The sequence below is a fragment of the Vulpes vulpes genome, chromosome 13 (assembly GCF_048418805.1).
Source record: "Vulpes vulpes isolate BD-2025 chromosome 13, VulVul3, whole genome shotgun sequence".
Taxonomy (NCBI): Eukaryota; Metazoa; Chordata; class Mammalia; order Carnivora; family Canidae; genus Vulpes; species Vulpes vulpes.
The window spans coordinates 105,419,967-105,445,596 of NC_132792.1; the positions used below are offsets into that span (position 1 = coordinate 105,419,967).

The 25,630-nt window shown below is 43.5% G+C and overlaps 1 protein-coding gene across 4 annotated transcripts in view; it reads left to right on the forward strand.

Annotated features, from left to right (window-relative positions):
* The first annotated feature begins 602 nt into the window (after positions 1-602).
* Positions 603-25,630, forward strand: part of MAPRE2 (microtubule associated protein RP/EB family member 2) — a 157,119-nt gene continuing 132,091 nt past the window's right edge. Inside the window, exons 1-2 of one of the 4 annotated variants that reach the window (XM_072732191.1) lie at positions 2,313-2,442; positions 3,121-3,269. Coding sequence is in view for 1 of the 4 variants with exons in the window: in XM_072732190.1 (XP_072588291.1) it covers positions 2,419-2,442 (24 nt within the window). In the remaining 3 variants the exon portion in view is untranslated. Of the gene's footprint in view, positions 958-2,224; positions 2,443-3,120; positions 3,270-25,630 lie in introns of those variants that run through there. The other 3 variants (XM_025996966.2, XM_072732190.1, XM_072732193.1) reach the window with 3 other exon arrangements.

Sequence of the window (25,630 nt, forward strand, 5' to 3'; positions counted from 1 at the left end):
TCGGGAGAAGGAGGTACTCTTCCCCCCCCCCCCCTCCACTTGCAATTGGGTGGGGATGGGGGCAGGGAGAGGAAGTAAAGTTTGTGTTCTCCAAGGGCAAAAGGAAGGATTCAGACAACAGGTTCGTGCAGTTGAGAGCAGCAAGGGTCAGGAACACTTCCAAAAGCAGCAGATACTAACTAAGCTGGGTCTTGAAGCCAGAACATTTTCTCAATTCATTTCATTAAAAATAGGTACTGTTCCAAATGGACCAGTGCCCACATCAATAATCTGTAGTTAGCTTCTCCAGCCTGGATTCCGTTTTCCAAACAGAATCCAATATCCACAGCACCAAAAAGCAGATTGGAAACCTCAATGAAACTTGCTAGGATTGCATTATCAATCGTATTATCCGGTTGAGAATTGCCTGGTTTGATTAACAATGTTCACGACAAAATTAGTTTGTCCTTTATTATCAATTGTTCCCCCCCCCCCCCCCCGTAGGAGTACAAACACCTGGTCTAAGAGGCGGAAGCACGTCGGTTGGCGAGCAGGCTCCCAGCCACAGGTGATTAATTCAAGGTGTGGCGTCGCCTTTTCAAGACCCCATTCTCAGGGGTGCCGGCCTCCCTTCTCCTGGGTGGGGCCCAGCAGTCCAGCTCCCTGTGGCTGGCACTTTATTCCGTGTCACCAACGCACTCTGGCTTCCAAGGGCCCCGACCCGCGTGCCACCTTCCAACCAGCCCGCCGACGGGTCACCTCGGACCCGGACGTGTCCCGGGCTGGGGTCTCCACCTGCGCTCCGCACCCTCGGGCAAGGGTGGCGCGGGCCCGGCTCTCCCGGGGGGACTAGCGGAGCGGCGGTGGCAGACGGCGAGTCACGTGTGGCAGTGGGGGCGGAGCGCAGCCGGCCGGGTGGGTGGAGAAAACAAAGCCCCCAGCTGTCAGTAGGGGAAGGAGGCGGCAGCGCCGGAGCAGGTGAGTCAAGTGCATTTAAAGCGGTACCGCCCTGGCGCACCCCGACACCTCCTGCCCTGGCGCAGTCCCTCCCAGGCCCGGCGCTGGCCGCGCCTCCTCCCGCAGCCGGGGGGCTGCAGTCCGCGCGTCGCGGAGCCGGCGGGACCCCGGGTCTCCGTGCCCGCAAGAAGTTGTGCGGGGGTCGGCGGCGCGGCTCCGGGGTGTGCACCCGCCGCCTTCCCGCGGGCTGCACCTCTCCTCGGTAGCCCCGGCGCAGCGCCCCCGGGGAGAGGGGAGGGAGTCGGACTGCCACGCTGGCAGATGCAAAGTGGACTAGCTCCGGGGTGAGGGCCGGGGCCGGCCGGGGCCGGGACACTTGGCGCTGGCGCAGAGGGGGCTTGGGGGTGCGCGCCCGGCGCGCGCAGACCCGGGGGCGCCCGACTTGGGGCGCCGGGACTGAGAACCCAGGGCGCTGGCAGGGGCAGGCCAGGAAGTGCAGCGCGCTGGCGCTGGCGGGCTGGGGATCAAACCCTGGCCCCCCGGTCCTGCAGCCGCCCCGGAGCTTGCCCTCCGTCCGCCCCCCGTGTCCAACTCCGGCTCCCGCTGGTGCTTCTGACGCCCAGGACTCGGGAGCCGAGTCTGGGGAAAAGAGAGCGGGTTGTTACTCTGAGCCCAAGGGGTTCTTCTGCAGGGAGCCCAGGGCGCAGGGCCAGGGCTCCTCGGCGACTCCCCACTCTGCTTCCGTAGCAAATTCTTCAGTCCACCCTTAGAAGGGCTGCGCCAGAGCCCAGAAATCCCACAAAGGGCTGCAAGGAGGGGTGGGCACCGAAAGACACCCCCCCCCCCTGAATGTGGAGCGCTCGGTCATGCAGACTTTCAAACCCCGAAAGGGCTCGTGGGTTTGGTCACCCCTTGAGTCACTCTGTCACTCCCGTGCCAAGTGCCGCCCAGCGCAGGAGGCAGAGCTCTAACCCCGGAGGAAGGGGCGCTGCAGCCATTCGATCCGGAGGAGCCTTTGTCTTAACCCCCCGTCCCCTTCTGCTAGTCTTCGCCGGGTCAGTAGCGCGTGGAGCAATTAATATTCTGAACAGTAGCCGTCCGTTCACCCCGGCACCAGCCAACCCTGCTGTCCCCTCCCTGCGGCTTCTCTCCATCACTTGCTCACGTCCTCTCTTCCAAAAACGTGGGACGTGGTCCAGGCCCGCGAAGCAAGAGGAGGTCACGAAGCGCGCTCCGAGGCCGTCACGTGAAATGAAGGGTTAAGCGTCCGAACCTGCACCCGCCCTCCCGCGAGGAGACGGAAGAACTTTCTTGATTAGCATAGTATCTACCCCGGGGCCGCGCTGCGAGGCGGCTGCTGGGCTCGGCGCGGCCGGCCGGGGTGGAGCGTGCGCTCGCGTCTTGGCTGTGCGTTGACGCAGCACCTGCTTCTCATCGGAGAGGACCCGAGGCTTGCAGCTTTGCCGAACAGGACTCTGTGGAATGAAACAGAACAGAGATCAAAAGGTAACAGTAAGAATAGCGCCATCTGAGATGCTTCCCCCGAGCACTAAATTTGGCGAAGTTTTTCGAAAGCTAAGGGCGGAGATGGCCCTTGTCTAGACAGTGTTCCTGCTAAAAATGCCCCCTTGCTCTGCTTCGCTAGCGTTCTTTGCGGCTGCCACCCTGAGTTATCAGGGGACTAAGTGTCAGTAGGTCTCTGAGACAGGTTGGGAGGCCACCGGGTAGGTGGTCAGTAGTTATGCTAAACTGGTGAGGTTCACTTGCTTGGGGAGGAGTGAGGCTTGTCCAGTGCAGAGGTTCCCAAACTTTGCTGCCTGTTAGAATTACCTGCGGAGCTTTGGAGAAGTCCTGATGTCCACATGTCATCCCAGCTCATTTAAATCAGACAGTTTGGAGGTGCGAGCCAAGCATCGGATTTGTTATGTTTTATTAATCTCCAGGTAATTTCATTGTGCAGCAAAGTTTGAGCATTACTGACGTGGGGGAAAAAAACCAGAGTTCAGTGGCCAGCAGCTGCAAGCGATGCTCGACAAGATGCCAGTTTAACTACTTGGGCGGGTGGGGGAGATGACGCTGAAACTGGAGTGTTGCTGACGAACGCCCTAGGGCGGGGGACTGTCATCTGGCAGCTTGGCTGGCGGTGACACCTGCCACATCATCTTTCACCCTCTCTTGCCTTAGGTCCGGTTCTTACTGGAAAGATCGAAGTTCACTGTCATGCCTGGTTTCTGCACGGTTGTTAAGGAGACGGGTAGAAACTTTCATTCCCATGATGACTCACGTGCGCAGGCCGTGGGGAAACCCAGCAGAAACTAACTGGGAGCAGCCTGGTGAGTCAGCAGGCTGCACTCCAAGGCGGAGCCCGGGCGATAGGAAGTAATTACGTCCAGTGCTTCTTGACTGCGCACTCTTCCACTCCTTTGAAAGCATATTTGATTATGTGATCAGGATTTGCTTGCTTATGGAAGCCCATCCCTTTTCCAGCACCTATCCTACCAGCTTCATTACTGGTGCTCTCTCCTGTTAGAAGGGGAAGCACAAAGCCAAGGAGGCATCTTGTAATTTCCTCCGTGGGAGGCACATAAAAAGAAGCAATTGGAGAGTACCGACTCCTTAGGGTTATTTCAATTATGTGAAGTAGAGAGGATGAATTTGCAGCCCATAAACTTTGAATACGGAGAAGTCAAATACTGTTTGGTTACAGGCTCAGTGCTGGATTCAAGGATCTATTGAAATAGAAATCATACCTAAGATTTTGCAAGAAATGTTGCTATTAACCAATGATTTCTTGTTTTTTAAAAAAAATTTCCTAAGGCATACCTGACCCTAATAAAATAACCTGTCTTAAAGTATACACAGATTTTTAAATAAACTTTCTTATTATTGCTATTAACTTCAGTTTTTATACCTCTCCTTTCTTTCATTATTCTTTATATTCCCATGACTCTTTCCATCATTGCCTAAATGCTTCCTTCCCCATGCTGTTTCTTTAAGGGGGAACAGCAGTGCCTGGCACACAGCAAGCATTCGATGTTGTCAGCTATGGAACTTTGTTGGACTCTCTCATAGCCCCTAGGTACCCTGCTTGGTATTCTCTCCTAGGGGCCTTTGTGTCTGCAGCAGCCATAGCACAGAGGATAAGACCTTTCATGCTCTGGATGCTACTCGTTTATACTGAACATTTTCAAAAGGTGGGGAGAACATTTGTAAGCAAAGCATCCTGAGTACATACAGTTTCATTAGTTTCCAAGACAGATATTCTGGATATGTAGGACCTGAAGGTCTGTTTCAGTTCTTAAGTGCTATAAAATGGTAGCTCATTTGTTCATTTACAGTTTTACATAAAATAAGGTAGCATTTTTTTTAGCATAAAATAATTTAAAGACAATTTAACTAGTAATTGTTAAACCTAACTGCATTCTCACGGATCAAAGGTTCACTTCATAAGTTTGCTCTCTGACAATTATTATGGGGGAAAAAAATCCAACTATACAGATGCCTAAACGAATCCATGAAGCTAGAAGAGTTATTTCAGAGCACAGGACAAATAGCACTTTAATACTTAAACAGCTTTTATTGTCATTGGCCTTTATTAAAATTAGCACAAGTGAGGGATGCCTGGGTGGCTTAGCGGTTGAGCATCTGCCTTCAGCTCAGGGTGTGATCCTGGAGTCCTGGAATCGAGTCCCACTTTGGGCTCCCTGCATGGAGCCTGCTTCTTTCTTTGCCTGTGTCTCTGCCTCTCTCTATGTCTCTCATGAATAAATAAATAAAATCTTTTTAAAAATAGCACAAATGTATTTAAATAGCCAGCATATTTAAAAACGAGAAGTTGGAAAATAAATAAATAAAAACGAGAAGTTGGTTGTGTTCTTTGACAGATACCATGAAAAATAAATGTTAATAAGAATTTCCAAAGGCCAAAATGATGTAAATGAACCCATTCTCATTTCTGTGTAGCTTAGAAAAGGACTAAGGATGCACTTCTGAAATCCCCATCCCTTTTTTTGGGAAGTGTAAGATATTGAAAGACTGAAATGTAGTCTAGATGACTGGGTCTAATCCAGATTCATCAGAAACTGTTAATCAGAGGATAGTGTAAACCTAGGTCCGCAGTATTTACAAGTAGGACAAAAGGAATGAGGTACAAAGAAGGTGTGTCATCTCAATTTTAGAAACTCTCAAGTTTTTGAAAACAGATGAGAATCATTCCGTTTTTTTTACCTTAAATTTATACAGCCCTTTGATTTTTTTTCTTAAGATTTATTTATTTATTTGAGAGCGAGCAAGCGCGAGCATGAGTGGAAGGGACAGAGGAAAGGGAGAGAGAATATGAGACTATATACTGAGTGTGGAGCCCAAGGCGGAGCTCGATCTCAGGACCCTGAGATCAGGACCTGAGCTGAAATCAAGAGTCAGAAGCTTAAATGACTGTGCCACACAGGCGCCCCCCAGCCCTTTGGTCTTATTAACATATCAGGGCCTAAACAGAACTGGATAGATAGAATTCCCAAGTGCTAAAAAACGCAAGTCCCAAAACTAAATGATACTCCAAACTCCTTGTCCAGAGTCTATTACATCATGCAGCTGTTTCTTGAATAGGGTTGGGTATAATCTTGCTTGGAGGTTTTGGCTAGATAAGTTCAGTTCTAATTTTCTGCTTTCTCCTTAAAATAGGAGAAACTGAGTGCCTGGGTGGCTCAGTTGGTTAAGCGCCTCTGCCTTCGGCTCAGGTCATGATCTCAGGGTCCTAGGATAGAGATCACATCAGGCTCCCTGCTCAGCAGGAAATCTGCTTCTTCCTCTCCCTCTGCTGCTCCTCCCACCTTGGGTTTGCTTGCTCTCTTTCTCTCTCTCCCCATCAAATAAATAAAATCTTAATAAAATAAAATAGGAGAAACTATTTACATACATCATGCTCTCACTTGACTTTACTCTTAAGTAATCAACCTTTGGATTGGGCCAACGCCCACAAATCCGAGCCATCATTAGCTTCTTATCCAGATAACTAAAGTAGGCAGTTTGAGAATCTTTGCCCAAATTACAGAAGCATAAACTTTCTTGTTTTAGGAGCCCATATAGATTCATCACCATTCAACAAAAACGTAAATGCCCTGTACAACTTCTTTACTAAATAGTCCTTCAGTCTCCACTTCAGGGTCTCCTTCACCACCACACATTCCATCCACAGTATTTTCTGCAGCCTTCACCCACTGGAGGCCACAGAGAATAAAATAATAAAACTCATATATTTACCTGAAACCCTCTTAAATACTTAAGTGAATTTATTCTCCCTAATCAGGAAAATCTGGCTATAGTATTTTGAATCTATTAATCACACAAATTTTTGCTCCACATTTGCCACCATAAATTTCAAGAGAAGTCTTCAGAATTGTGATTTGTTATACCAGAGTTATAGAATATGATTATTGGTAAATTGCCTCCTAGTAAAACCTAATCATCTACATACTTCAAAAATGACTACTGACAAACTTCGTGTAATGGCACTAGGCTTGCACTGAGTTGAAGCCCATGGCTGCATCTGTTTTGCAGATTAACAAACTATGGCCCACTGGTCTGTTGTTGTATGTCCTATGAACTAAAACTGGTTTTGGTATTTTTTTAATGGTTGAAAACATCTAAAGGAGAACAATATTTTGGGATCCCTGAAAATTATACAAAATGCAAACCTAAGTGTTCAAAATGGTTTAATTGAGCTTCAGTCATATTTTTTTTAAGATTTTTACTTATTGAGAGAGCATAAGCAGGGAGAGGAGCAGAGGGAGAAGCAGGTTCCCCATGAGCAGGGAGCTCTACTCAGGGCTTGATCCCAGGACCCTGGGATCACAACTTGACCTAAGGCAGCCACTTAACCAACTGAGCCACCTGGGCCCCAGATTTGAGATTTTTCATTAACTGTCACTCTATACACTTAAAACATGGTGTGGTAATGTGCTGTTTTTGAAAATAGCACTATGCTTGTATATATATTTTTTCTCTTTTATATATTTAAGATCAATTACTACTTGTAAAAACAGTACTCATTAAATAATCAGATTTTCATACAGTCACATCACTAGAGGCTGACAATATGCCATGGACAACTTAGTTTGAAATTTCCAGATTCAAAAACACATCAGATTATGATCTAGAAATTCAAATTATTTGCCTTCTGCAAGGCTGGACCGAAAAATATTCTTTCTATTCTATTCAAATAGAAAGAATATTTGAAAGAACAGTAACTACATTGATAGGAACTTGTCTTACTTTTTTAAGTGTTGCCTCATAAAATTTCCTTCAGTTAAGAGAACTTCCTCTTTTTGATGACTTGTTAATGCCACTGACTACAAATGAGTTTCACTTAGATTAAGAGCAATTTTAAGGGTTGTATATATAACTGGTCCTCTTCATCCCTTCCAGAATCAGTACACTTGCAATTTAGAAACCAAAAATGGTGGTTAGGGTTCCTTTTTCACCAGATCAAACAATGCATTATAAACAATGTAAAGTTTGAGGTACCTGAGATCAGCTAAATAATTCCTATAAACAAAGCAAAAAAAAAAAAAAAGATATTTAACCCTATCCTAGGACTATTGGACTATTAACCCATTCTTGCTCCTGATAGAATAACTGGGGAGAAGGATACAGTGGCACAACTAAAGACAGACTATGTAACCAGTTCAAGTGAAAAGTAACTTTCCTCCCTTATAATTTAGAGTTCACATTTTACTAATTCCATTTTGTTTAATATAGCCTGTGCCATTAATATAACACATGTAGCTGTCACGAGAGTAGTTTCAAAGTAAAACAGTATGGAGGGTCCTCAAAAATAGAACTACCTTATTATCCAGAAATCACACTACTATTTACTTAAAGAATATAAGAACACTAATTCAAAGGTATTTGTGCATCTCTATGTTCATAGCAGCATTATTTACAATGGCCAAGATATAGCAACAGCTCAAGTGTCGATTGATGAATGGATAAAGAGGTCATGGTACACACACACACACACACACACACACACACGAATACTATTCAGTTGTGAAAAAGAATGAAATTTTGTCATTCGCAATGATGTGGATGGAACTAGAGAGTATAATGCTAAGTGAAATAAGTCAGGAAAGACAAATACCTGACTTTACTCATTTGTAGAATTTAAGAAAGAGAACAAGCAAAGAGGAAAAAATGAGAGACAAACCAAGAAACAGACTTTCTTTTTAAAGACTTTATTTATTTATTCATGAGAGACACAGAGAGGCAGAGACACAAGCAGAGGGAGAAGAGGGCTCTCTGCTGGGACCCCAATGTGGGACTCGATCCCAGACCCCGGGATCATGACCTGAGACACCCAGGCATCCCAGACTCTTAATTATAGAGAATAATCTGGTAGTTACCAGGGGGGAGGTGGGTAGAGGAATGAATTAAATAGGTGATGGGAATTAAGGCGAGCACTTGTGATGAGCACCGAGGGATGTATGGGAGTGTCAAATCACTATATTGCACACCTGAAACTAATATGCTACGTGTAACTTAGTTATTTTTTATTTTATTTTTTTTTGAGAGAGAGAGCATGTGAGCGGTGGGGGGGTAGGTGGGCCCATGGAGAAGGGGCAGAGGGAGAAGGAGAGAAAGAATCCTTTTTTTTTTTTTTTTTTGAGAGAAAGAATCCTAAGCAGGCTTTCTGCCCAGGGCTGAGCCCCACATTGGGGGCTCGATGTCATGACCTGATCGTGACCTGAGCAGAAATCAAGAGTTGGATGCTCAACCAACTTGGCCACCCAGGTGCCCCATAACTAACTGGAATTTTTTTAAAGATTTTATTTATTTATTCACAAGAGACACAGAGGCAGAGACACAGGCAGAGGGAGAAGCAGGTTTCATGCAGGGAGCCCGATGTGGGACTCGATCCCAGGTCTCCAGGATCACACCCTGGGCTGAAGGCGGCGCTAAACCTCTGAGCCACCAGGGCTGCCCCTAACTGGAATTAAAATAAAAATTAGAGTAAAAAAAAAAAGTAGTTCCAAAATTAAGAACTAATTAGATTTTACTATATTTTTACCAGAGTAAGAAATTCATAATTTTTAATTGCTTGACCAGAGGCAGAACACTCAGGCATTTTGCTAACAGGTAAACCTTAGTTTTAACTTAGAATTAATTATAAATGACATGACCAGAATGACTATTGGTATTTGGAGTTGGTAAGAGAAGGGAAAATAAGCCAGAAAAGGCAGGTAGGAAATAAGGCAATTTCTTTTAGTTTTGCTGAAGTATCTGAAGCTGTCGGATGTCATACGTAAAAGTGAAACCAGAAAACTAGATTACCCTCTTTAATAGCTTGTAAGGCTGCTTTCAACAACTAGTAGGCAAGAGGTGAGAGCGCGCCTGCCACCACCTTATACTTTCCTTCTTTTTTTCTTCAGCTTGCCAGGATTGGACCTATTAAGAAGCACCTTTCTTGATTCTAACCTAGAAACCACTATCTGCCTTTCCCACTGATCTTCTTCAGTCTCCAAAAGTAGAAAAGAGAGAGGGAGCTAGAAGGAAAATCTTTCTGCATTGCTCTCCTGCGTTCTTCCCCCAAAAGGAAACTGTTGATAGAAGACTTTTGTTAGCTTCACTTCCGGCTTGCCTTCTATCATAATTTTGTTTTCTTAAATGTGGTTTTCTGGGCACAAATCTTCTAAAAGGAGTTTCCACACATCAGCAGCAGTAGTGACCGCATGCTCTATGTGTTATTGGCAAATCCAGAGAGCTGTTCTCTATGCAGTTGGAATGTTTAAACAATACTGTCAGTGGGTCTGTTCATTTTCCATGCCAGTTATCTGTTCTCTCAGCCCTTTGGGGTAAGTTAGGATCTTGGGGAAGGGGGGTGGCATTTATCTTGGGTTGCCAGGCTAAATACAGGATGCCCAGTTAAATCTGAATTTTAGACCAACAATGAATTTTTTAGTATATATTACATATATGTATTACATAGGGTACACTCATACTAAAAAAAAAAAAGAATATTTTATCTAACTTTCAAACTTAACTAGGCATCCCATCTTTTTGGTCATTCAAAATTTGGTTTTATTTTTTTTTTCTCTTTGTTTTTGCTAAATTCACAACCCTACTTCTGTCCCATAATAGGGACCTACTTTGTCTCAAAATGCCTAGCTTTCCTGGTCTGTAAAATATTTGATCTGAGACTATATGTCCAAAATAATAGATTAGAATGTCTGAGCTGCCTTCCCCTACTAATAAATAAATAAATAAATAAATATCCAAACCATTATCTGAAGTTTTCTGCACAACTTACCTAATTAAGAGGGGAAATGAAAAGTAAACCCGAACTAGAAAATCAGCAATCTTATTTTGTAAGATATTGTAATTGTATTCTTTCTATTCTTTCAAGACCTTCCAATAGAATAGATCCATCGATGGGTAAATTATTAGCAAGTAGAATATGTGAGAAAGCACCAAGCATGTCTATGTGACATTGCTTATCAAAGTTCCAGGATCTTGAATGAGTCCAGGGAAGTTCATTCCCAGAGGATTCCAATGATGCCACGCTAGTCAGGTGATGTCCCAGGACCTGCAGTTCAGCGTTGCCTATGAGCATCTTTTTTTTTTTTAATTAATTTTTATTGGTGTTCAATTTACCCACATACAGAAAAACACCCAGTGCTCATCCCGTCAAGTGTCCGCCTCAGTGCCCGTCACCCATTCCCCTCCAACACCCACCCTCCTCCCCTTCCACCACCCCTAGTTCGTTTCCCAGAGTTAGGAGTCTTTATGTTCTGTCTCCCTTCCTGATATTTCCCAACATTTCTTTTCCCTTCCTTTATATTCCCTTTCACTATTATTTATATTCCCCAAATGAATGAGAACATACACTGTTTGTCCTTCTCCGATTGACTTATTTCACTCAGCATAATACCCTCCAGTTCCATCCACGTTGAAGCAAATGGTGGGTATTTGTCGTTTCTAATGGCTGAGTAATATTCCATTGTATACATAAAGCACATCTTCTTTATCCATTCATCTTTCGATGGACACCGAGGCTCCTTCCACAGTTTGGCTATTGTGGCCATTGCTGCTAGAAACATCGGGGTGCAGGTGTCCCGACGTTTCATTGCATCTGAATCTTTGGGGTAAATCCCCAACAGTGCAATTGCTGGGTCGTAGGGCAGGGCTATTTTTAACTCTTTGAGGAACCTCCACACAGTTTTCCAGAGTGGCTGCACCAGTTCACATTCCCACCAACAGTGTAAGAGGGTTCCCTTTTCTCCGCATCCTCTCCAACATTTGTTGTTTCCTGCCTTGTTAATTTTCCCCATTCTCACTGGTGTGAGGTGGTATCTCATTGTGGTTTTGATTTGTATTTCCCTGATGGCAAGTGATGCAGAGCATTTTCTCATGTGCATGTTGGCCATGTCCATGTCTTCCTCTGTGAGATTTCTCTTCATGTCTTTTGCCCATTTCATGATGGGATTGTTTGTTTCTTTGGTGTTGAGTTTAATAAGTTCTTTATAGATTTTGGAAACTAGCCCTTTATCTGATATGTCATTTGCAAATATCTTCTCCCATTCTGTAGGTTGTCTTTTAGTTTTGTTGACTGTATCCTTTGCTGTGCAAAAGCTTCTTATCTTGATGAAGTCCCAATAGTTCATTTCTGCTTTTGTTTCTTTTGCCTTTGTGGATGTATCTTGCAAGAAGTTACTGTGGCCAAGTTCAAAAAGGGTGTTGCCTGTGTTCTCCTCTAGGATTTTGATGGACTCTTGTCTCACATTTAGATCTCTCATCCATTTTGAGTTTATCTTTGTGTATGGTGAAAGAGAGTGGTCCAGTTTCATTCTTCTGCATGTGGATGTCCAATTTTCCCAACACCATTTATTGAAGAGACTGTCTTTCTTCCAATGGATAGTCTTTCCTCCTTTATCGAATATTAGATGACCATACATTTCAGGGTCCACTTCTGGGTTCTCTATTCTGTTCCATTGATCTATGTGTCTGTTTTTGTGCCAGTACCACACTGTCTTGATGACCACAGCTTTGTAGTACAACCTGAAATCTGGCATTGTGATGCCCCCAGCTATGGTTTTCTTTTTTAAAATTCCCCTGGCTATTCGGGGTCTTTTCTGATTCCACACAAATCTTAAAATAATTTGTTCTAACTCTCTGAAGAAAGTCCATGGTATTTTGATAGGGATTGCATTAAACGTGTAAATTGCCCTGGGTAACATTGACATTTTTACAATATTAATTCTGCCAATCCATGAGCATGGAATATTTTTCCATCTCTTTGTGTCTTCCTCAATTTCTTTCAGAAGTGTTCTATAGTTTTTAGGGTATAGATCTTTTACCTCTCTGGTTAGGTTTATTCCTAGGTATCTTATGCTTTTGGGTGCAATTGTAAATGGGATTGACTCCTTAATTTCTCTTTCTTCAGTCTCATTGTTAGTGTATAGAAATGCCATTGATTTCTGGGCATTGATTTTGTATCCTGCCACGCTACCAAATTGCTGTATGAGTTCTAGCAATCTTGGGGTGGAGGCTTTTGGGTTTTCTATGTAGAGTATCATGTCATCAGCGAAGAGGGAGAGTTTGACTTCTTCTTTGCCAATTTGAATGCCTTTAATGTCTTTTTGTTGTCCGATTGCTGAGGTGAGGACTTCCAGAACTATGTTGAACAGCAGTGGTGAGAGTGGACATCCCTGTCTTGTTCCTGATCTTAGGGGAAAGGCTCCCAGTGCTTCCCCATTGAGAATGATATTTGCTGTGGGCTTTTCGTAAATGGCTTTTAAGATGTCGAGGAAAGTTCCCTCTATCCCAACACTCTGAAGGGTTTTGATCAGGAATGGATGCTGTATTTTGTCAAATGCTTTCTCTGCATCTAATGAGAGGATCATATGGTTCTTGGTTACAGCTGTTCATAATATGTTTTTAAAATCGTTTGTATTTCCTTGGTGTTGGTAGTGATCTCTCCTTTCTCATTCATGATTTTATTAATTTGAGTCTTCTCTCTCTTCTTTTTAATAAGGTTGGCTAATGGTTTATCTATCTTATTAATTCTTTCAAAGAACCAACTCCTGGTTCTGTTGATCTGTTCCACAGTTCTTTTGGTCTTGATTTCGTTGAGTTCTGCTCGAATTTTAATTAACTGTCTTCTTCTGCTGGGGGTGGGGTCCATTTGTTGCTTTTTCTCTAGTTCCTTTATGTGTAAGGTGAGCTTTTGAATTTGAGTTCTTTCCAGTTTTTGAATGGATGCTTGTATTGCAATGTATTTCCCCCTCAGGACTGCTTTTGCTGCATCCCAAAGATTTTGAACGGTTGTATCTTCATTCTCATTAGTTTCCATGAATCTTTTTAATTCTTCCTTAATTTCCTGGTTGACCTTTTCATCTTTTAGCAGGATGGTCCTTAACCTCCACGTGTTTGTGGTCCTTCCAAACTTCTTGTTGTGATTAAGTTCTAATTTCAAGGCATTATGGCCTGAGAATATACAGGGGACTATCCCGATCTTTTGGTATCGGTTCAGACCCGATTTGTGACCCAGTATGTGGTCTATTCTGGAGAAAGTTCCATGTGCACTTGAGAAGAATGTGTATTCAGTTGAGTTTGGATGTAAAGTTCTGTAGATATCTGTGAAATCCATCTGGTCCAGTGTATCATTTAAAGCTCTCGTTTCTTTGGATATGTTGTGCTTAGAAGACCTATCTAGTATAGAAAGAGCTAGATTGAAGTCACCAAGTATAAGTGTATTATTATCAAAGTATTTCTTCAGTTTGGTTATTAATTGGTTTAAATATTTGGCAGATCCCACATTCGGGGCATATATATTGAGGATTGTTAAGTCCTCTTGTTGGATAGATCCTTTGAGTATGAAATAGTGTCCCTCTTCATCTCTCACTATAGTCTTCGGGGTAAATTTTAATTTATCTGATATAAGGATGGCTACCCCTGCTTTCTTTTGAGGACCATTTGAATGGTAAATGGTTCTCCAACCTTTTATTTTCAGGTTGTAGGTGTCCTTCTGTCTAAAATGAGTCTCTTGTAGACAGCAAATAGATGGGTCCTGCTTTTTAATCCAGTCTGAAACCCTGCGCCTTTTGATGGGGTCATTAAGCCCGTTCACGTTCAGAGTTACTATTGAGAGATATGAGTTTAGTGTCATCATATGTATTCAGTCCTTGTTTTTGTGGATTGTTCCACTGAACTTCTTCTTAAAGGGGAATTTTAAGAGTCCCCCTTAAAATTTCTTGCAGAGCTGGTTTGGAGGTTACATATTCTTTCAGTTCCTGCCTGTCTTGGAAGCTCTTTATCTCTCCTTCCATTTTGAATGAGAGCCTTGCTGGATAGAGTATTCTTGGTTGCATGTTCTTCTCATTTAGGACCCTGAATATATCCTGCCAGCCCTTTCTGGCCTGCCAGGTGTCTGTGGAGAGGGCTGCTGTTACCCTAATATTCCTCCCCATAAAAGTCAGGGACTTTTTTTCTCTTGCTGCTTTAAGGATATTCTCCTTATCTTTGGAATTTGCAAGCTTCACTATTAAATGTCGAGGTGTTGAACGGTTTTTGTTGATTTTAGGGGGGGATCTCTCTATTTCCTGGATCTGAATGCCTGTTTCCCTTCCCAGATTCGGAAAGTTTTCAGCTAGGATTTGTTCAAATACATATTCTGGCCCTCTGGCCCTTTCGGCGCCCTCGGGAACCCCAATTAAACGTAGGTTTTTCTTCCTCAGGCTGTCATTTATTTCCCTTAATCTATCCTCATGGTCTTTTAATTGCCTGTCTCTTTTTTCCTCAGTTTCCCTCTTTGCCATCAACTTGTCTTCTATGTCACTCACTCGTTCTTCCACCTCGTTAAGCCTCATCGTTAGGACTTCTAGCTTGGATTGCATCTCATTTAATTGATTTTTAATTTCTGCCTGATTGGATCTAAATTCTGCAGTCATGAAGTCTCTTGAGTCCTTTATGGTTTTTTCTGGAGCCACCAGTAGCTGTATAATAGTGCTTCTGAATTGGCTTTCTGACATTGAATTGTAATCCAGATTTTGTAACTCTGTGGGAGAGAGGGCTGTTTCTGATTCTTTTTTTTGAGGTGAGATTTTCCTTCTAGTCATTTTGCTCAGTGCAGAGTGGCCAAAAACAAGTTGTATTGGGAAAAGGAGAAAAAGAGAGAGAAGGAAAGAAAAGAGAAAAAGAGAAAAGATTTAAAAAAAGGAGGAAAAGAGAAGAAAAAGAGAAAGAAAAAGAAAGAATGGAGAAAAAAGAAAAAAAGGGAGGGTGGGGTGGGGTGGGGGAAGCAATCAGAAATCAAGAAGAAAGAAAGAAAAAAAAGCACACACACACACAAAAAAACCACGGGGGAGTATCTTCCGATTCTGTATACTTTAAGTCCCTTGACTTCCCCTGGAACTGGTCCGTCTCGCTGGTCTTCTGGGGGAGGGGCCTGCTGTGCTGATTCTCAGGTGTTAGCACTTGGGGGAGCTGCCCTGCCCCTGCCTGGTGCAGGGCTCAGTGGGGGGTGTTCACCCCGTGAGGCCCCGAGGAAGCCACAGTGGCCGGGGCAGCTCTGGGACCCTGGAGTCAGCCCCCGCAGTAGCTCCGGGGCTCTCCGTCTGCAGGGCCTGGGGGCTCCGGGGCGGGGCCGCTGATCTGCTCAGCTCCAGGCAGGAGCGTCCTTGCTGTCCTGGGCCCTCCCGGCCTCTGCCTGTCCCGGGGGAGGCCGGATCCTGGGCTGTGTCCCGGCGCCCTGTGCTCCGGGGCCTGCGCTGTTGGATTCGCGCTCCCGCCCCGCAGCCCCCTCCACGGAGCCGCCGCCCGAGCCCCCCCGAGCTGCTCCGGGTCCCGCGCCGCCCCCTCCGCGGAGCTTCTTCCTCCGCCGGAGCCGCCGCAGCCGAGCTGCTCCTGGAGCCCCGCAGCCCCCTCCGCGGAGCCGCCGCCAGAGGCCCCCCCCCCCCCCACAGCTGCTCCGGGTCCCGCCGAGCGCTGCAGCCCTTAGGGAGCTCGGCGCATCTCCCGGGGCGCAGTTCCTCTGTTACTGTCCCAGGGAGCCCGAGGGCATCCCCGCCTTTCTGGGGATCCTGCTCCAAGTCCCCGGGAGGCCTTTCCGCGGGGAAGGTTGGTGCAGCTCCTGCTCCTCCGGGACGGGGCTCTCCTGTCCTGGGGACACTCGCCCCGGCCTCAGCCCGGCTCCTCGGGGCCCCTCCCCCTTGGAGGCCTTTTGTGTCTTTATTCCTTTTTCCCCGTCTTCCTACCTTGATAGAAGCGCGAACTCTTCTCACTGTAGCGTTCCAGCTGGTCTCTCTTTAAATCTCAGGCCGAATTCGTAGATTTTCAGGATGATTGGAAGGTTTTCTAGGTAATTTGTTGGGGACAGGTGACTTGGGGACCCTACTCTTCCGCCTTCTTGCCCCTCCTCCCTATGAGCATCTTAAAATGCAGAATTTAGGCTCCACCCCAGATCTTCTCAGTTGGTCCTCACTTTAACAAGATCTGTAGGTGATTCACATGCACAGGGAAGTTTGAGAAGCCCTGAAGCGGAGGATTTACTTGTTCACACATAAATGGATGTTTTGGTTTAATACCATGTTGAAATAATCCTTAAAACTCTCTTTAATACCTAAGAAGAAATAGTTCCTTTTGACGAAATATCTTTGGTAAGCAACTATTTCCGTTTTCTTCTTGTGAGAATATGAAATGACCATTTCTAATATTGTTTTATAATGTACATATTTAACAAAATAAGACAAATGTAAGGTTGAAAAAGACTCTCAGAAGGACTAACTGGACAGCCTATTATAAATAACATGCTGGTTTTCCCTTCATTAATAACCCATAAATTGGGTGGCATGCACGTCCTGGCCCTCACATCACCAGCAAATCTCTTGTGTTTCTTTATTTCGTGTATTGTAAGTTTCATAAGAGTATTTTAAATGCCAGCACCACATATTTATCTATTTATATTCCTAGGTTCCTTTAAAACTGAACAGAGGACATATAGTTTGAGCCTATGGCAAATTCCAAGCTGCTCTTGTGGAATTCTGAGTTTTAAAAAGTTATACAAAAAGTTCTATAGATTTCAATTCCTTTCGAGTTTGAAATCCTCACTTCCTTATGCCTGCCCCCTTGTTTTTTTAGAAGTTGTGGGGCTCCTGGGTGGCACTCAGTTAAGCAACTGACTCTTGGTTTCAGCGCAGGTCATGATCTTGGGTTGTAATTTCGAGGTCTTAATTTCGGGATCATGAGATCAAGCCTGCACCAGGCTCCACGTTCAGCACGGTGCCTGCTTGAAACGCTCTCTCCCTCTCCCTCTCTGCCCCTCCCACCCCCTAAAAGAGATAAATATATCTTTTAAAAAAAAAGGTATGGTGTTGTATCACAGAAAGAATTCTGGAACTGGAGCAAGATCATCAGAAGGCCTTATACTTAAAACTAGTTCTGCTGCTGACTGAGTGTCTTTGGAGATGTTACTTAACATCCTTAAATCAACATCCCTCAAATGGAGTTTTCTCATCTGTCAGATAGAGATAGTGGAGTCTGGTTTGTCTCGCAGGATTCTTGTAAGACTCAGATAACGTATAAGTCTCTATGAGGACTGTATTATGTATAGTGACACAGTCATAAGATTTGTTTAATGGTCTTCAGAGAGGGCTGGCAGCGGACTAAATATTATATCTGTAGTTTACTGCAACACAACTAATTTGGAAGAAAGGTGATGTTAATTTTGAGAATCCCTTTTATGCCCTGGAAATAGAACCATTGAGGGTATATCTTAGAGACTTGTGGCTCTATGTCCTCAACCACAGCCTTCCCTTCTGCTCCTCAGAAACATTAAGGTCTCCCTCTTGCCTGGGGCAGTGGTATGTTCTGCGACACCAAGCAATGAATGCCTCATCAGGGCACTACTCTTTGCTCTGTGAAGTCAAAAGACACAATGTTTGGAGTTTTTCCTTCTGTCAGGATTCTGTATAATTCCTCCTGCATTTTTCTCCCAGGCAAAATATACTATAGATTATAAAAATAGATTATAAAATAGAAAGATTATAAATAGATTATAAAAATATACTTTAATGTTTTTAATTACTCAACTATTTTTCTAAAATATGCTTTCTTCAAAAATATACATCTTTAGGTAGTAATCATAACCGAGTCATCAGTTACTCAGTAGCTGTGTATCCTGTCTCATCACATAATCCCAAATTGGAGGAAGCCACATGGTCATTTTGTCAAAGGACACCCCAGTACAGAATTCCCCTTACCGCCACATGGAGGAGAAACTAATTTATCCTTTTGTTGTTGTTTTAATAAAAACAACATAAGACACATTAGGGAAAGTTTGAAAAAGATGAGGGAGGAGTGTGAAGGGAGCCACTCCTAATCTTACTACCTCTGTGCAACTATTACAAAAACAAAACAAAACAAAACAAAATACAATTTCCTCTTTTGTGTAAAGCTCTCATTGACTGTATTCACATTCAACACTATTTCACATAAACATTTTCCTTAGCATGTTGAATGTTGTTTCTCACATCCAGGATAATGTTTCTAGCTATAACGTCTTTGCACATTTTTCTGCCTGGGATGCTTCTTTAGTGGATCCAGGCTCAGCCTTTGTCTTATCTCAGGTGTTAATTCCTCAAGGTCTTTGCTGCTCCATGGATCCGTGACATCTGCATCACCTGGGAGCATCCTATAAATGCTGAAGCTACACTTCCCTTACAGACATTCTCAATCAGAATCTGTGCTGTAATAAGATTCTCAGGTGTTATGGATTAACATGTGAGAAAGATTGTTCTGGAAAGCCTTTCCAATCTTCCTAACCATTACCTCCCCCCACCTCCTGCAGGCCCACCCATCCAGGATAAGTCAGGGGACTCATTGCGGTTTGCCTTAATTCCCCACACATGGGCCTCCCCAGCACATAAATTGGTTGGAGATGGGGATGGACTCATATGGCTCTTCACGTCCTCTGGTTTGAGCACAGTACTTGACCCCTAAGCATTCAGTATTTGGAGTTGTTTGGTCATTTTCTGACACCACTGCTTTGTAGATAGAAAAAATACAGATGAAAGTTTTCTTCCATGCTGGGAAAATGGTTAGTCAAGTAGGACTCTCTGGGTCACACTGGTCCGCAGTTTGGGAGACCCCTATAATTGCCATCTTTACAGTGGGAAACATACTGGGGGTTGGGGGAAAGAAATGTTCTCTCTCTCTGAATAATTTCTGAAAGTCCACTGTTGGAACTTTATCCTTTTTGCTTAAGGTATTTAATACCTGCTACCAATATCTCTGGGAGAACCTACACTTTACACATGGCGTAAAGGTTGAGCAGCTGGCAGATTTTGGTAAGCATTTGATAAGACCTAGAGGTAATGGTTTTCTGGTGGAAAAAGATAGGGTACTCTAGTAGGTGTTAGGGAAGGTAAATGGTGGAATGCTACAAAGCGACTTCTAATCCTGAGAGATGTTACAATATGTTTTATCTTGAATCCTACTGTAGATCACTTTTTCATTAGAAAAAAAAAGTATTATCTATAAAAATCCCAGGATAGGATTTTTCCTCCTACCCTGCCTTTCATCCAGGTATCCCTTCAAAGTGAACCACTGATACCCTGGGGATTTTTTTTCTCCCCCAAATACTGGTTTTAAACTGTAGACAAAGTGCAGGTACTTCTACACTGATGTTTCTGAACTTGTACTAAAATTAAACAGCTGAACTATAGGGCACTTTCTCTGTTTAGGAACCTCTTGGTCCTTTTATTGTGGAAGGAATGCTTTGTGAACTCTAGGACAGACAATCTGATAGAGGGAGGCTCAGCCCAGGAGGCTGATGTTTTGAATTAGCAGAAGACTGATTAGGGCTTTGGAATCAAGTTGTACCCAGAAACAAGAAATGTCTGTCCTGCGGGGCTATTGTTTGTCTTATTTGAAAGGAACAAGAGGCTCCTGGTACTGCTTACCAAGGGCTCTCACAATTAGCCTCATAGACCACGAGGAGTATAACTATATTCAAGAATGTGTAGCTTCTTTTCCCCTTTTGGAGCCTGTCGCTGTGCTGACCCATCACCATGGACACTAGCTTGAGCTGAGTTGTGAATCTGAGTCTGGGTTATCTTGCAGAAGAGATATTAGGTTGTTTTTCTGTCCTAAACTGCTTATATGAGTGTCTTTGGTGATACTATTCATGGTAATTCGCCCAGACAGGGACTTTGGGTGGGGTTTTTAAGAGTCCTTTGACACCTTCAGAGTGTACCTTGTTGAGCAATCTGACGCAGGTGAGCCATGCAGGATGGGTAAAACAATTGTGTTCTACAAGCTTTGGCCTCAAGCCTAAGTCCCTTTGAGTCATATTTTCCCATGGGGTTTGTGGCCCATCCCAAAGGAAAGAGACTTTTAACACCCTATTCTTGCAAAGTTTAGTGTTGTAAGCATTGCTCTTGGAATCTGAAAGCCCTGTGTATTTCTTGACTTTTTTTTCCCACATTTCGGGGAGTTTGTTTTTAAATGTTAGGTAGTTAGTAACTTGTTATTAATTTTCTGTGACTGTGGGATACTTCTATACTTTAATTTCCCAATCTGAAAAACTATACAAATTGTCTACTAACGATCATGAATAGATTCTAGTGATTAAAAGAACGAAGAGGAAGTTAAAATTCCGTTTGCGAAGAATTAAAGTATTAGAGAAATGATTGTCAAACCAAGAGAAAGTAGCAACATCTACCAAAACATTCAAAAGAAAAATTAGCGTGACTTAAGAGTTAAGACAAAGAATGCTTGTCTCTGCCCCCTTAAACAATGGTCTTCTTTTAAAGTCTTTACAAGTTAGGCACAACACCATTCTTACTATTCTTATTAACAAGTCCACTTACATTGATTGTAGGAGGACCTGGGTCTTGTCCCAGCTCTGCTTAAAGTGCAATCCAAAACGACTCAATTCACCTGTGACCTCTAACATCCTCAACTGGGAAGGCACCTTACATTTACCTATGTTTTCTCCATAAGAAATCTCAGCATTCCAAAAGGTACTTGTTAATCCATCTTTCTTAGAACAAAATATAATGGGAATTGGACTTTTCTTTGGAGAATCCATAAAGTTTTCAAAACATGAGGAAAACACATCATTTTGATATTACCTTGGCACATTGAATTATTTGAATTGAAATAGGCAGAAGTAATGGTAAGATTCAGACTTCCGTTTAACCGATGAAGACTGCAATGCTATTGCAGCACAAAATATGAAAGTAGAGTGATTTTTTTGGCAGAGTAGGCACATTTCAAAGAGCACCCATTCAGATACCTTGCTGAGCTTCCTTTTCCCCCATGCGTGTAGTAGTTAGCCTTGTGTCCTCTCTGTGAGTCTGCCTAGGCTATAACAGAGGTCCTATTGCTTACCCTGTCAGAGATAAGGGAAGACCTGGAAAAAGCAGGACTACTGACCCAGTCCAGCAGTGAGTTGTATTGAGCTGCCCCCAAATACAGGCAGAAACAAGAAACCTGCATCCTCCTGGCTCTCAGGCACATGGTGCTCACGGGAAGGCAGGGGATGCATTAGCTCTCCCCATGCAGAGCAGAAAGGAAGCACTTTGTGGGATGAGAAGGACAAGGAGGCACAAAAACTAGCTTTTCCTGGGAGGATCCAAAAGATTTGAAAGAAATAAGAATCTTAAAACCTCGTTAAGTGCAATGATGCGTTAAGTGCAATGATGTCTATAAAGCGTGAAATTCCTAACAACAATTTGTGATAGCTACTGGCATTCAACCTAAAGCTAACATGTAAAGTTCTACTTGTGGTCATAGTTTTGTTCTTTGTCCCCCCACCCCCTCCACTGCCAATCTTTAGATATGGTGGTCAAGCCAGAGGGTTTGTGAGATCACAGACCACAGGAGAGGCAACAAGTAGGCTTCACAAGGGCCAGTGAAGGTCATACTCAAGGCCACATCCACAAGATCCCTTCAGGTGTGCATTCTCTCCCATTCTTTCTAAGCCATTGGTTTTCCCTAGGATTGATTCTACTTTGACATTTCCTCATCCTATAACTAATACTCAGGTTCAGGACAAGGGAGATGTGTTCAAATTCAATTATTTAAAAAGTGATGAACAGGAGTATTTTCCATTTACATAGGAATTTGCAATAGCTTAAAAATTCTTATACATAGCAGCAACACGCTAAGTCACTGCACTTGACAGAAAACCAAAAAAACTGGAGCCCAAAGTTTAAATGGTATACCCACACTTCACATAAGGGGGAAAACCTCAGTCCCAGGGAATTTTATTCCAGGCAGGTTTACAAATGATAGTTGAATTCCCCAAGTAGTTCTCAAAGGTCTCTTTACTTCATAAAGATGTTGAATTGTAACAACCTCCTGTTTCCCATGAAAAGATGCACAGGATTTCAAAAAGTTGGTTAATCCATTTTTGGTGTATAGCCCACCAAAGATGAGGGGACTCTTAATATTCTGGCATCGGTCACTTCTTTGCCCTTGGTTTGAAAATGCAAGTGCACTTAGAGAAGTCATCAGGACTTGTCCAGGAGTGTGGTTAGAAAGTATTGGCAATCCCAAAAGCCTAACCTGCTACTTTTAGGCAAAACGATAGTTCAAGTATACTAGAGTTTACTTTAATACTTAACTTTTGCAAACTACTTAAGTCTTTTGTTTCTTTTTTGCTTTAGAGAGACTACTTGGTAGTTAATCTGAGCGTCCTCTGGACTCTCAATCATAGTGGATATATATATATGGTCAATTCAGCAGAGTCTGTTCTCTATGTAAAGGAAAATAAGTGGCTTCATTGAGGGTGCCAGTGTAACAAGATCCAGAACCAGCCATTTAGGTTGGCAGAGCAGAAATAACAAATGTTTGTGATTAGCACTCCCTAATATATTTGCACAGATTAGTTAATTAAGTACATAGCCTCTTGGAAAGCAGAGAGCTTTCCCTAAGGACCTGAAATTCTGGATGAGTACATGACTACTAGGATGTTAGAGATGTGAGGGGAACGAGGAGAAATAATGGAAAACGTGGCCCAAGAATGGACTTGAGCTCCTTAATTTTGCTTTGGCCCATTCTTGGTAGCAAGGTCTGAGCTGTAAATGAGTTTACTTCACTTAGGATCATCTGAGTGAATGACACATCTAAGTGCAGGCCCGATTACCATATAGCAGATTGTGGAAGACCTCTGAAAGCAGATCATGTGCCTTGCAACACTCAGTGTGGTCCCCAGACCAGCAGCATCCTCTAGAAGTTTCTAGAAAGGCAGAGTCTCAGATCCCACCCTAGGCCTATTGAATTGTAATCTGAATTTTGAGATTTTCTGCTAACTCAAAATCTGAAAAGCACCACCATTAAGGAACCTGAGGGAGAAAATGCTTATTTTCCTCTAATTTTCAGAGTGAGGTTTTTGAAAACCAAAAACACCAGTGGTTTTCAAATCCTTTGTATCCTCCAAGGGAACAGCAGTCATAAGCTTTTCCCTTCTGTTCTTCACTTTCCCTGTCAGTACACTTGCATTCACAGCCTCATGGTATAGTTATTAGTGTGCCAATAAGCTCCTCGGTGGCTGCACTGTATATAGCTCACCCTCTAGATCTCAGCACCCAGCAGGGCATCTAGGATATAACAGACGCATACCTGGTCTTTGTGAGCTCCAGCACTGAAGTCCAAAGTCCCAGCCTGGCCTCAAGCCTCTGTACAGGTATCTGTAAGGTATGAGTAAGAAACCTCCTCCATCAGAGGGTTACTGTGGGAAGTAAAAGAGCTGATACAGGTAAAATACTTAAGATGGCATCTGGCACCTACTAGCTGCACGTAAGTGGTAACTTGTTCTTATGTGCACAATCCATGACTTTCATGTAAAAAAAAAAAAACTTGATGAAAATCAAAATTTGGTGTCCTGTTGCTTCAAAAATATGAAGTTGAATTTTAATGTGCAAAGAAAGCCTGACATAAGGGAAGAAAAAGGGAACATGGGTTAAAATGAACTCAGAGGAAAGCATGTGATTTGGACTCAGAAGACTGGAGTTTGGGTCCGAGCTCTGTTCTTTATCAGTTGTATGATCTCCTACAATAAGCAAGCTCCCATGATTAATTATTCTCTTTATTTCCTGGGGTTATGCCAAAAAAAAGGGTTTGGGGATGAATAGGAGGGCAAGGCCCACCTCACTCATTGTTATATCCCTACATCTCAGTCCACAGATGCTCCATGATGTGTTTATTCAATTGGTTTGGAGCAAGTGCTCTTAGTGGGGACAAAATTTGGATGTTGTGGTGTGTGGCCCTCTAAAGCTCAACCCTAATAGACAAAATATATTCCTTAGTATTTAATTTCTTTGCAGTGGAGAGTGGGATGATCAGGAGGCAGTGTCTAAAAAGGCTCCTTGGAAGGCAGAGAATGAGGGGGGCATCATCTGGGAAAAAATTAGATGGCTCTCTAACCCCGTATCAGATGAGAGTTCCTAAGGAAGACAAAGGTACAAAAGACAGCTAGCTAAAAGGCACACACAGTGAACCTGTGGAGAAAGAATTAAGATTTCAAGATCTAGGTGAAATAATTTTACAAAAGGAAGAGCTATACTCCACCTCGGTGCTGCTGGCAGGGTGGGCAGTCATCTCCTATTTGGCATCGTGGCTGCCCTCAGATCTCTGGTGAAGCCCAGGATCCTTTTTTTTTTTTTTTTTAAGAAATTTTTTTTTTGTATATTTTTTTAATTGGATTTTGTTTGAGCACTGGGTGATGTATGTTGGCAAATAGAACTCCAGGATCCTTTAAAAGAGGGTCAAGCAATTTATCCAACACCAGTCAGACTGATGTGTAAAAAATTGAACACAACTGGGGAAACTCAGGCCCTGATGATAGGGTGCACAGAAAGTTCAAGATTCAGATCTTTTTTTTTTAAGATTTTATTTATTCACAAGAGACATAGAGAGGCAGAGGGAAAAACTGGCTCCCCGTGGGGAGCCTTATGCAGGACTCAATCCCAGTGCCCTGGGATCACAACCTGAGCCAAAGGTAGATGCTCAACCACTGAGCCACCAAAGGTCAGGTGCTCAACCACCAAGGGTCAGATCTTGATGCCCAACGGAGCAGCAAGAAAACAGAGCACATGCTACCCAGTGGCTTTCAGAAGTCTCTAGTCCACAGCACCAAGGAGTGTGAAGTGCTGCTGATGTTCAACAAATCTTAAAGTGCACAGATTGCTTATAATGTCTCTTCCACGAACCACAGAGCCATTGTGGAAAGAGCAGTTCAGGTGGCCATCAGTTGCCAGTCCTGATGCCAGGCTGCCTGGATTTGTTTCCCATAATAGATTGGGGTTTTGTTCCCATCCCCCCACCCAAGTTTTATCCCTGACAACATAATTGGTGCTTTTGTATCACTAGATGATTTCCCAGTTCAGTGGAATTCAGCATAAATTTCCCCATCAAGTAATTACTGATCCAGCCCCCAAACACTTTGTAACTGGGGCTCCTCCATAAGACCCCCACCGCAGGTTTCCAAAAACAGTGCTGGTGGTCATCATGTGATCATTTTAGGATGCACAGTAGTCCCAACAGAAAATTTAGGGGTAGAGGCTATGCAAATAACCCTGCATATTTCAATAAATTCCATCTACTTAAACACTTTTGACAGACTACTGAAAATGTTTGAAAACCTTCCCACACAACACTGCAGTTGGGCAGTGGTTATCCATCTTTTGAGGGAGAT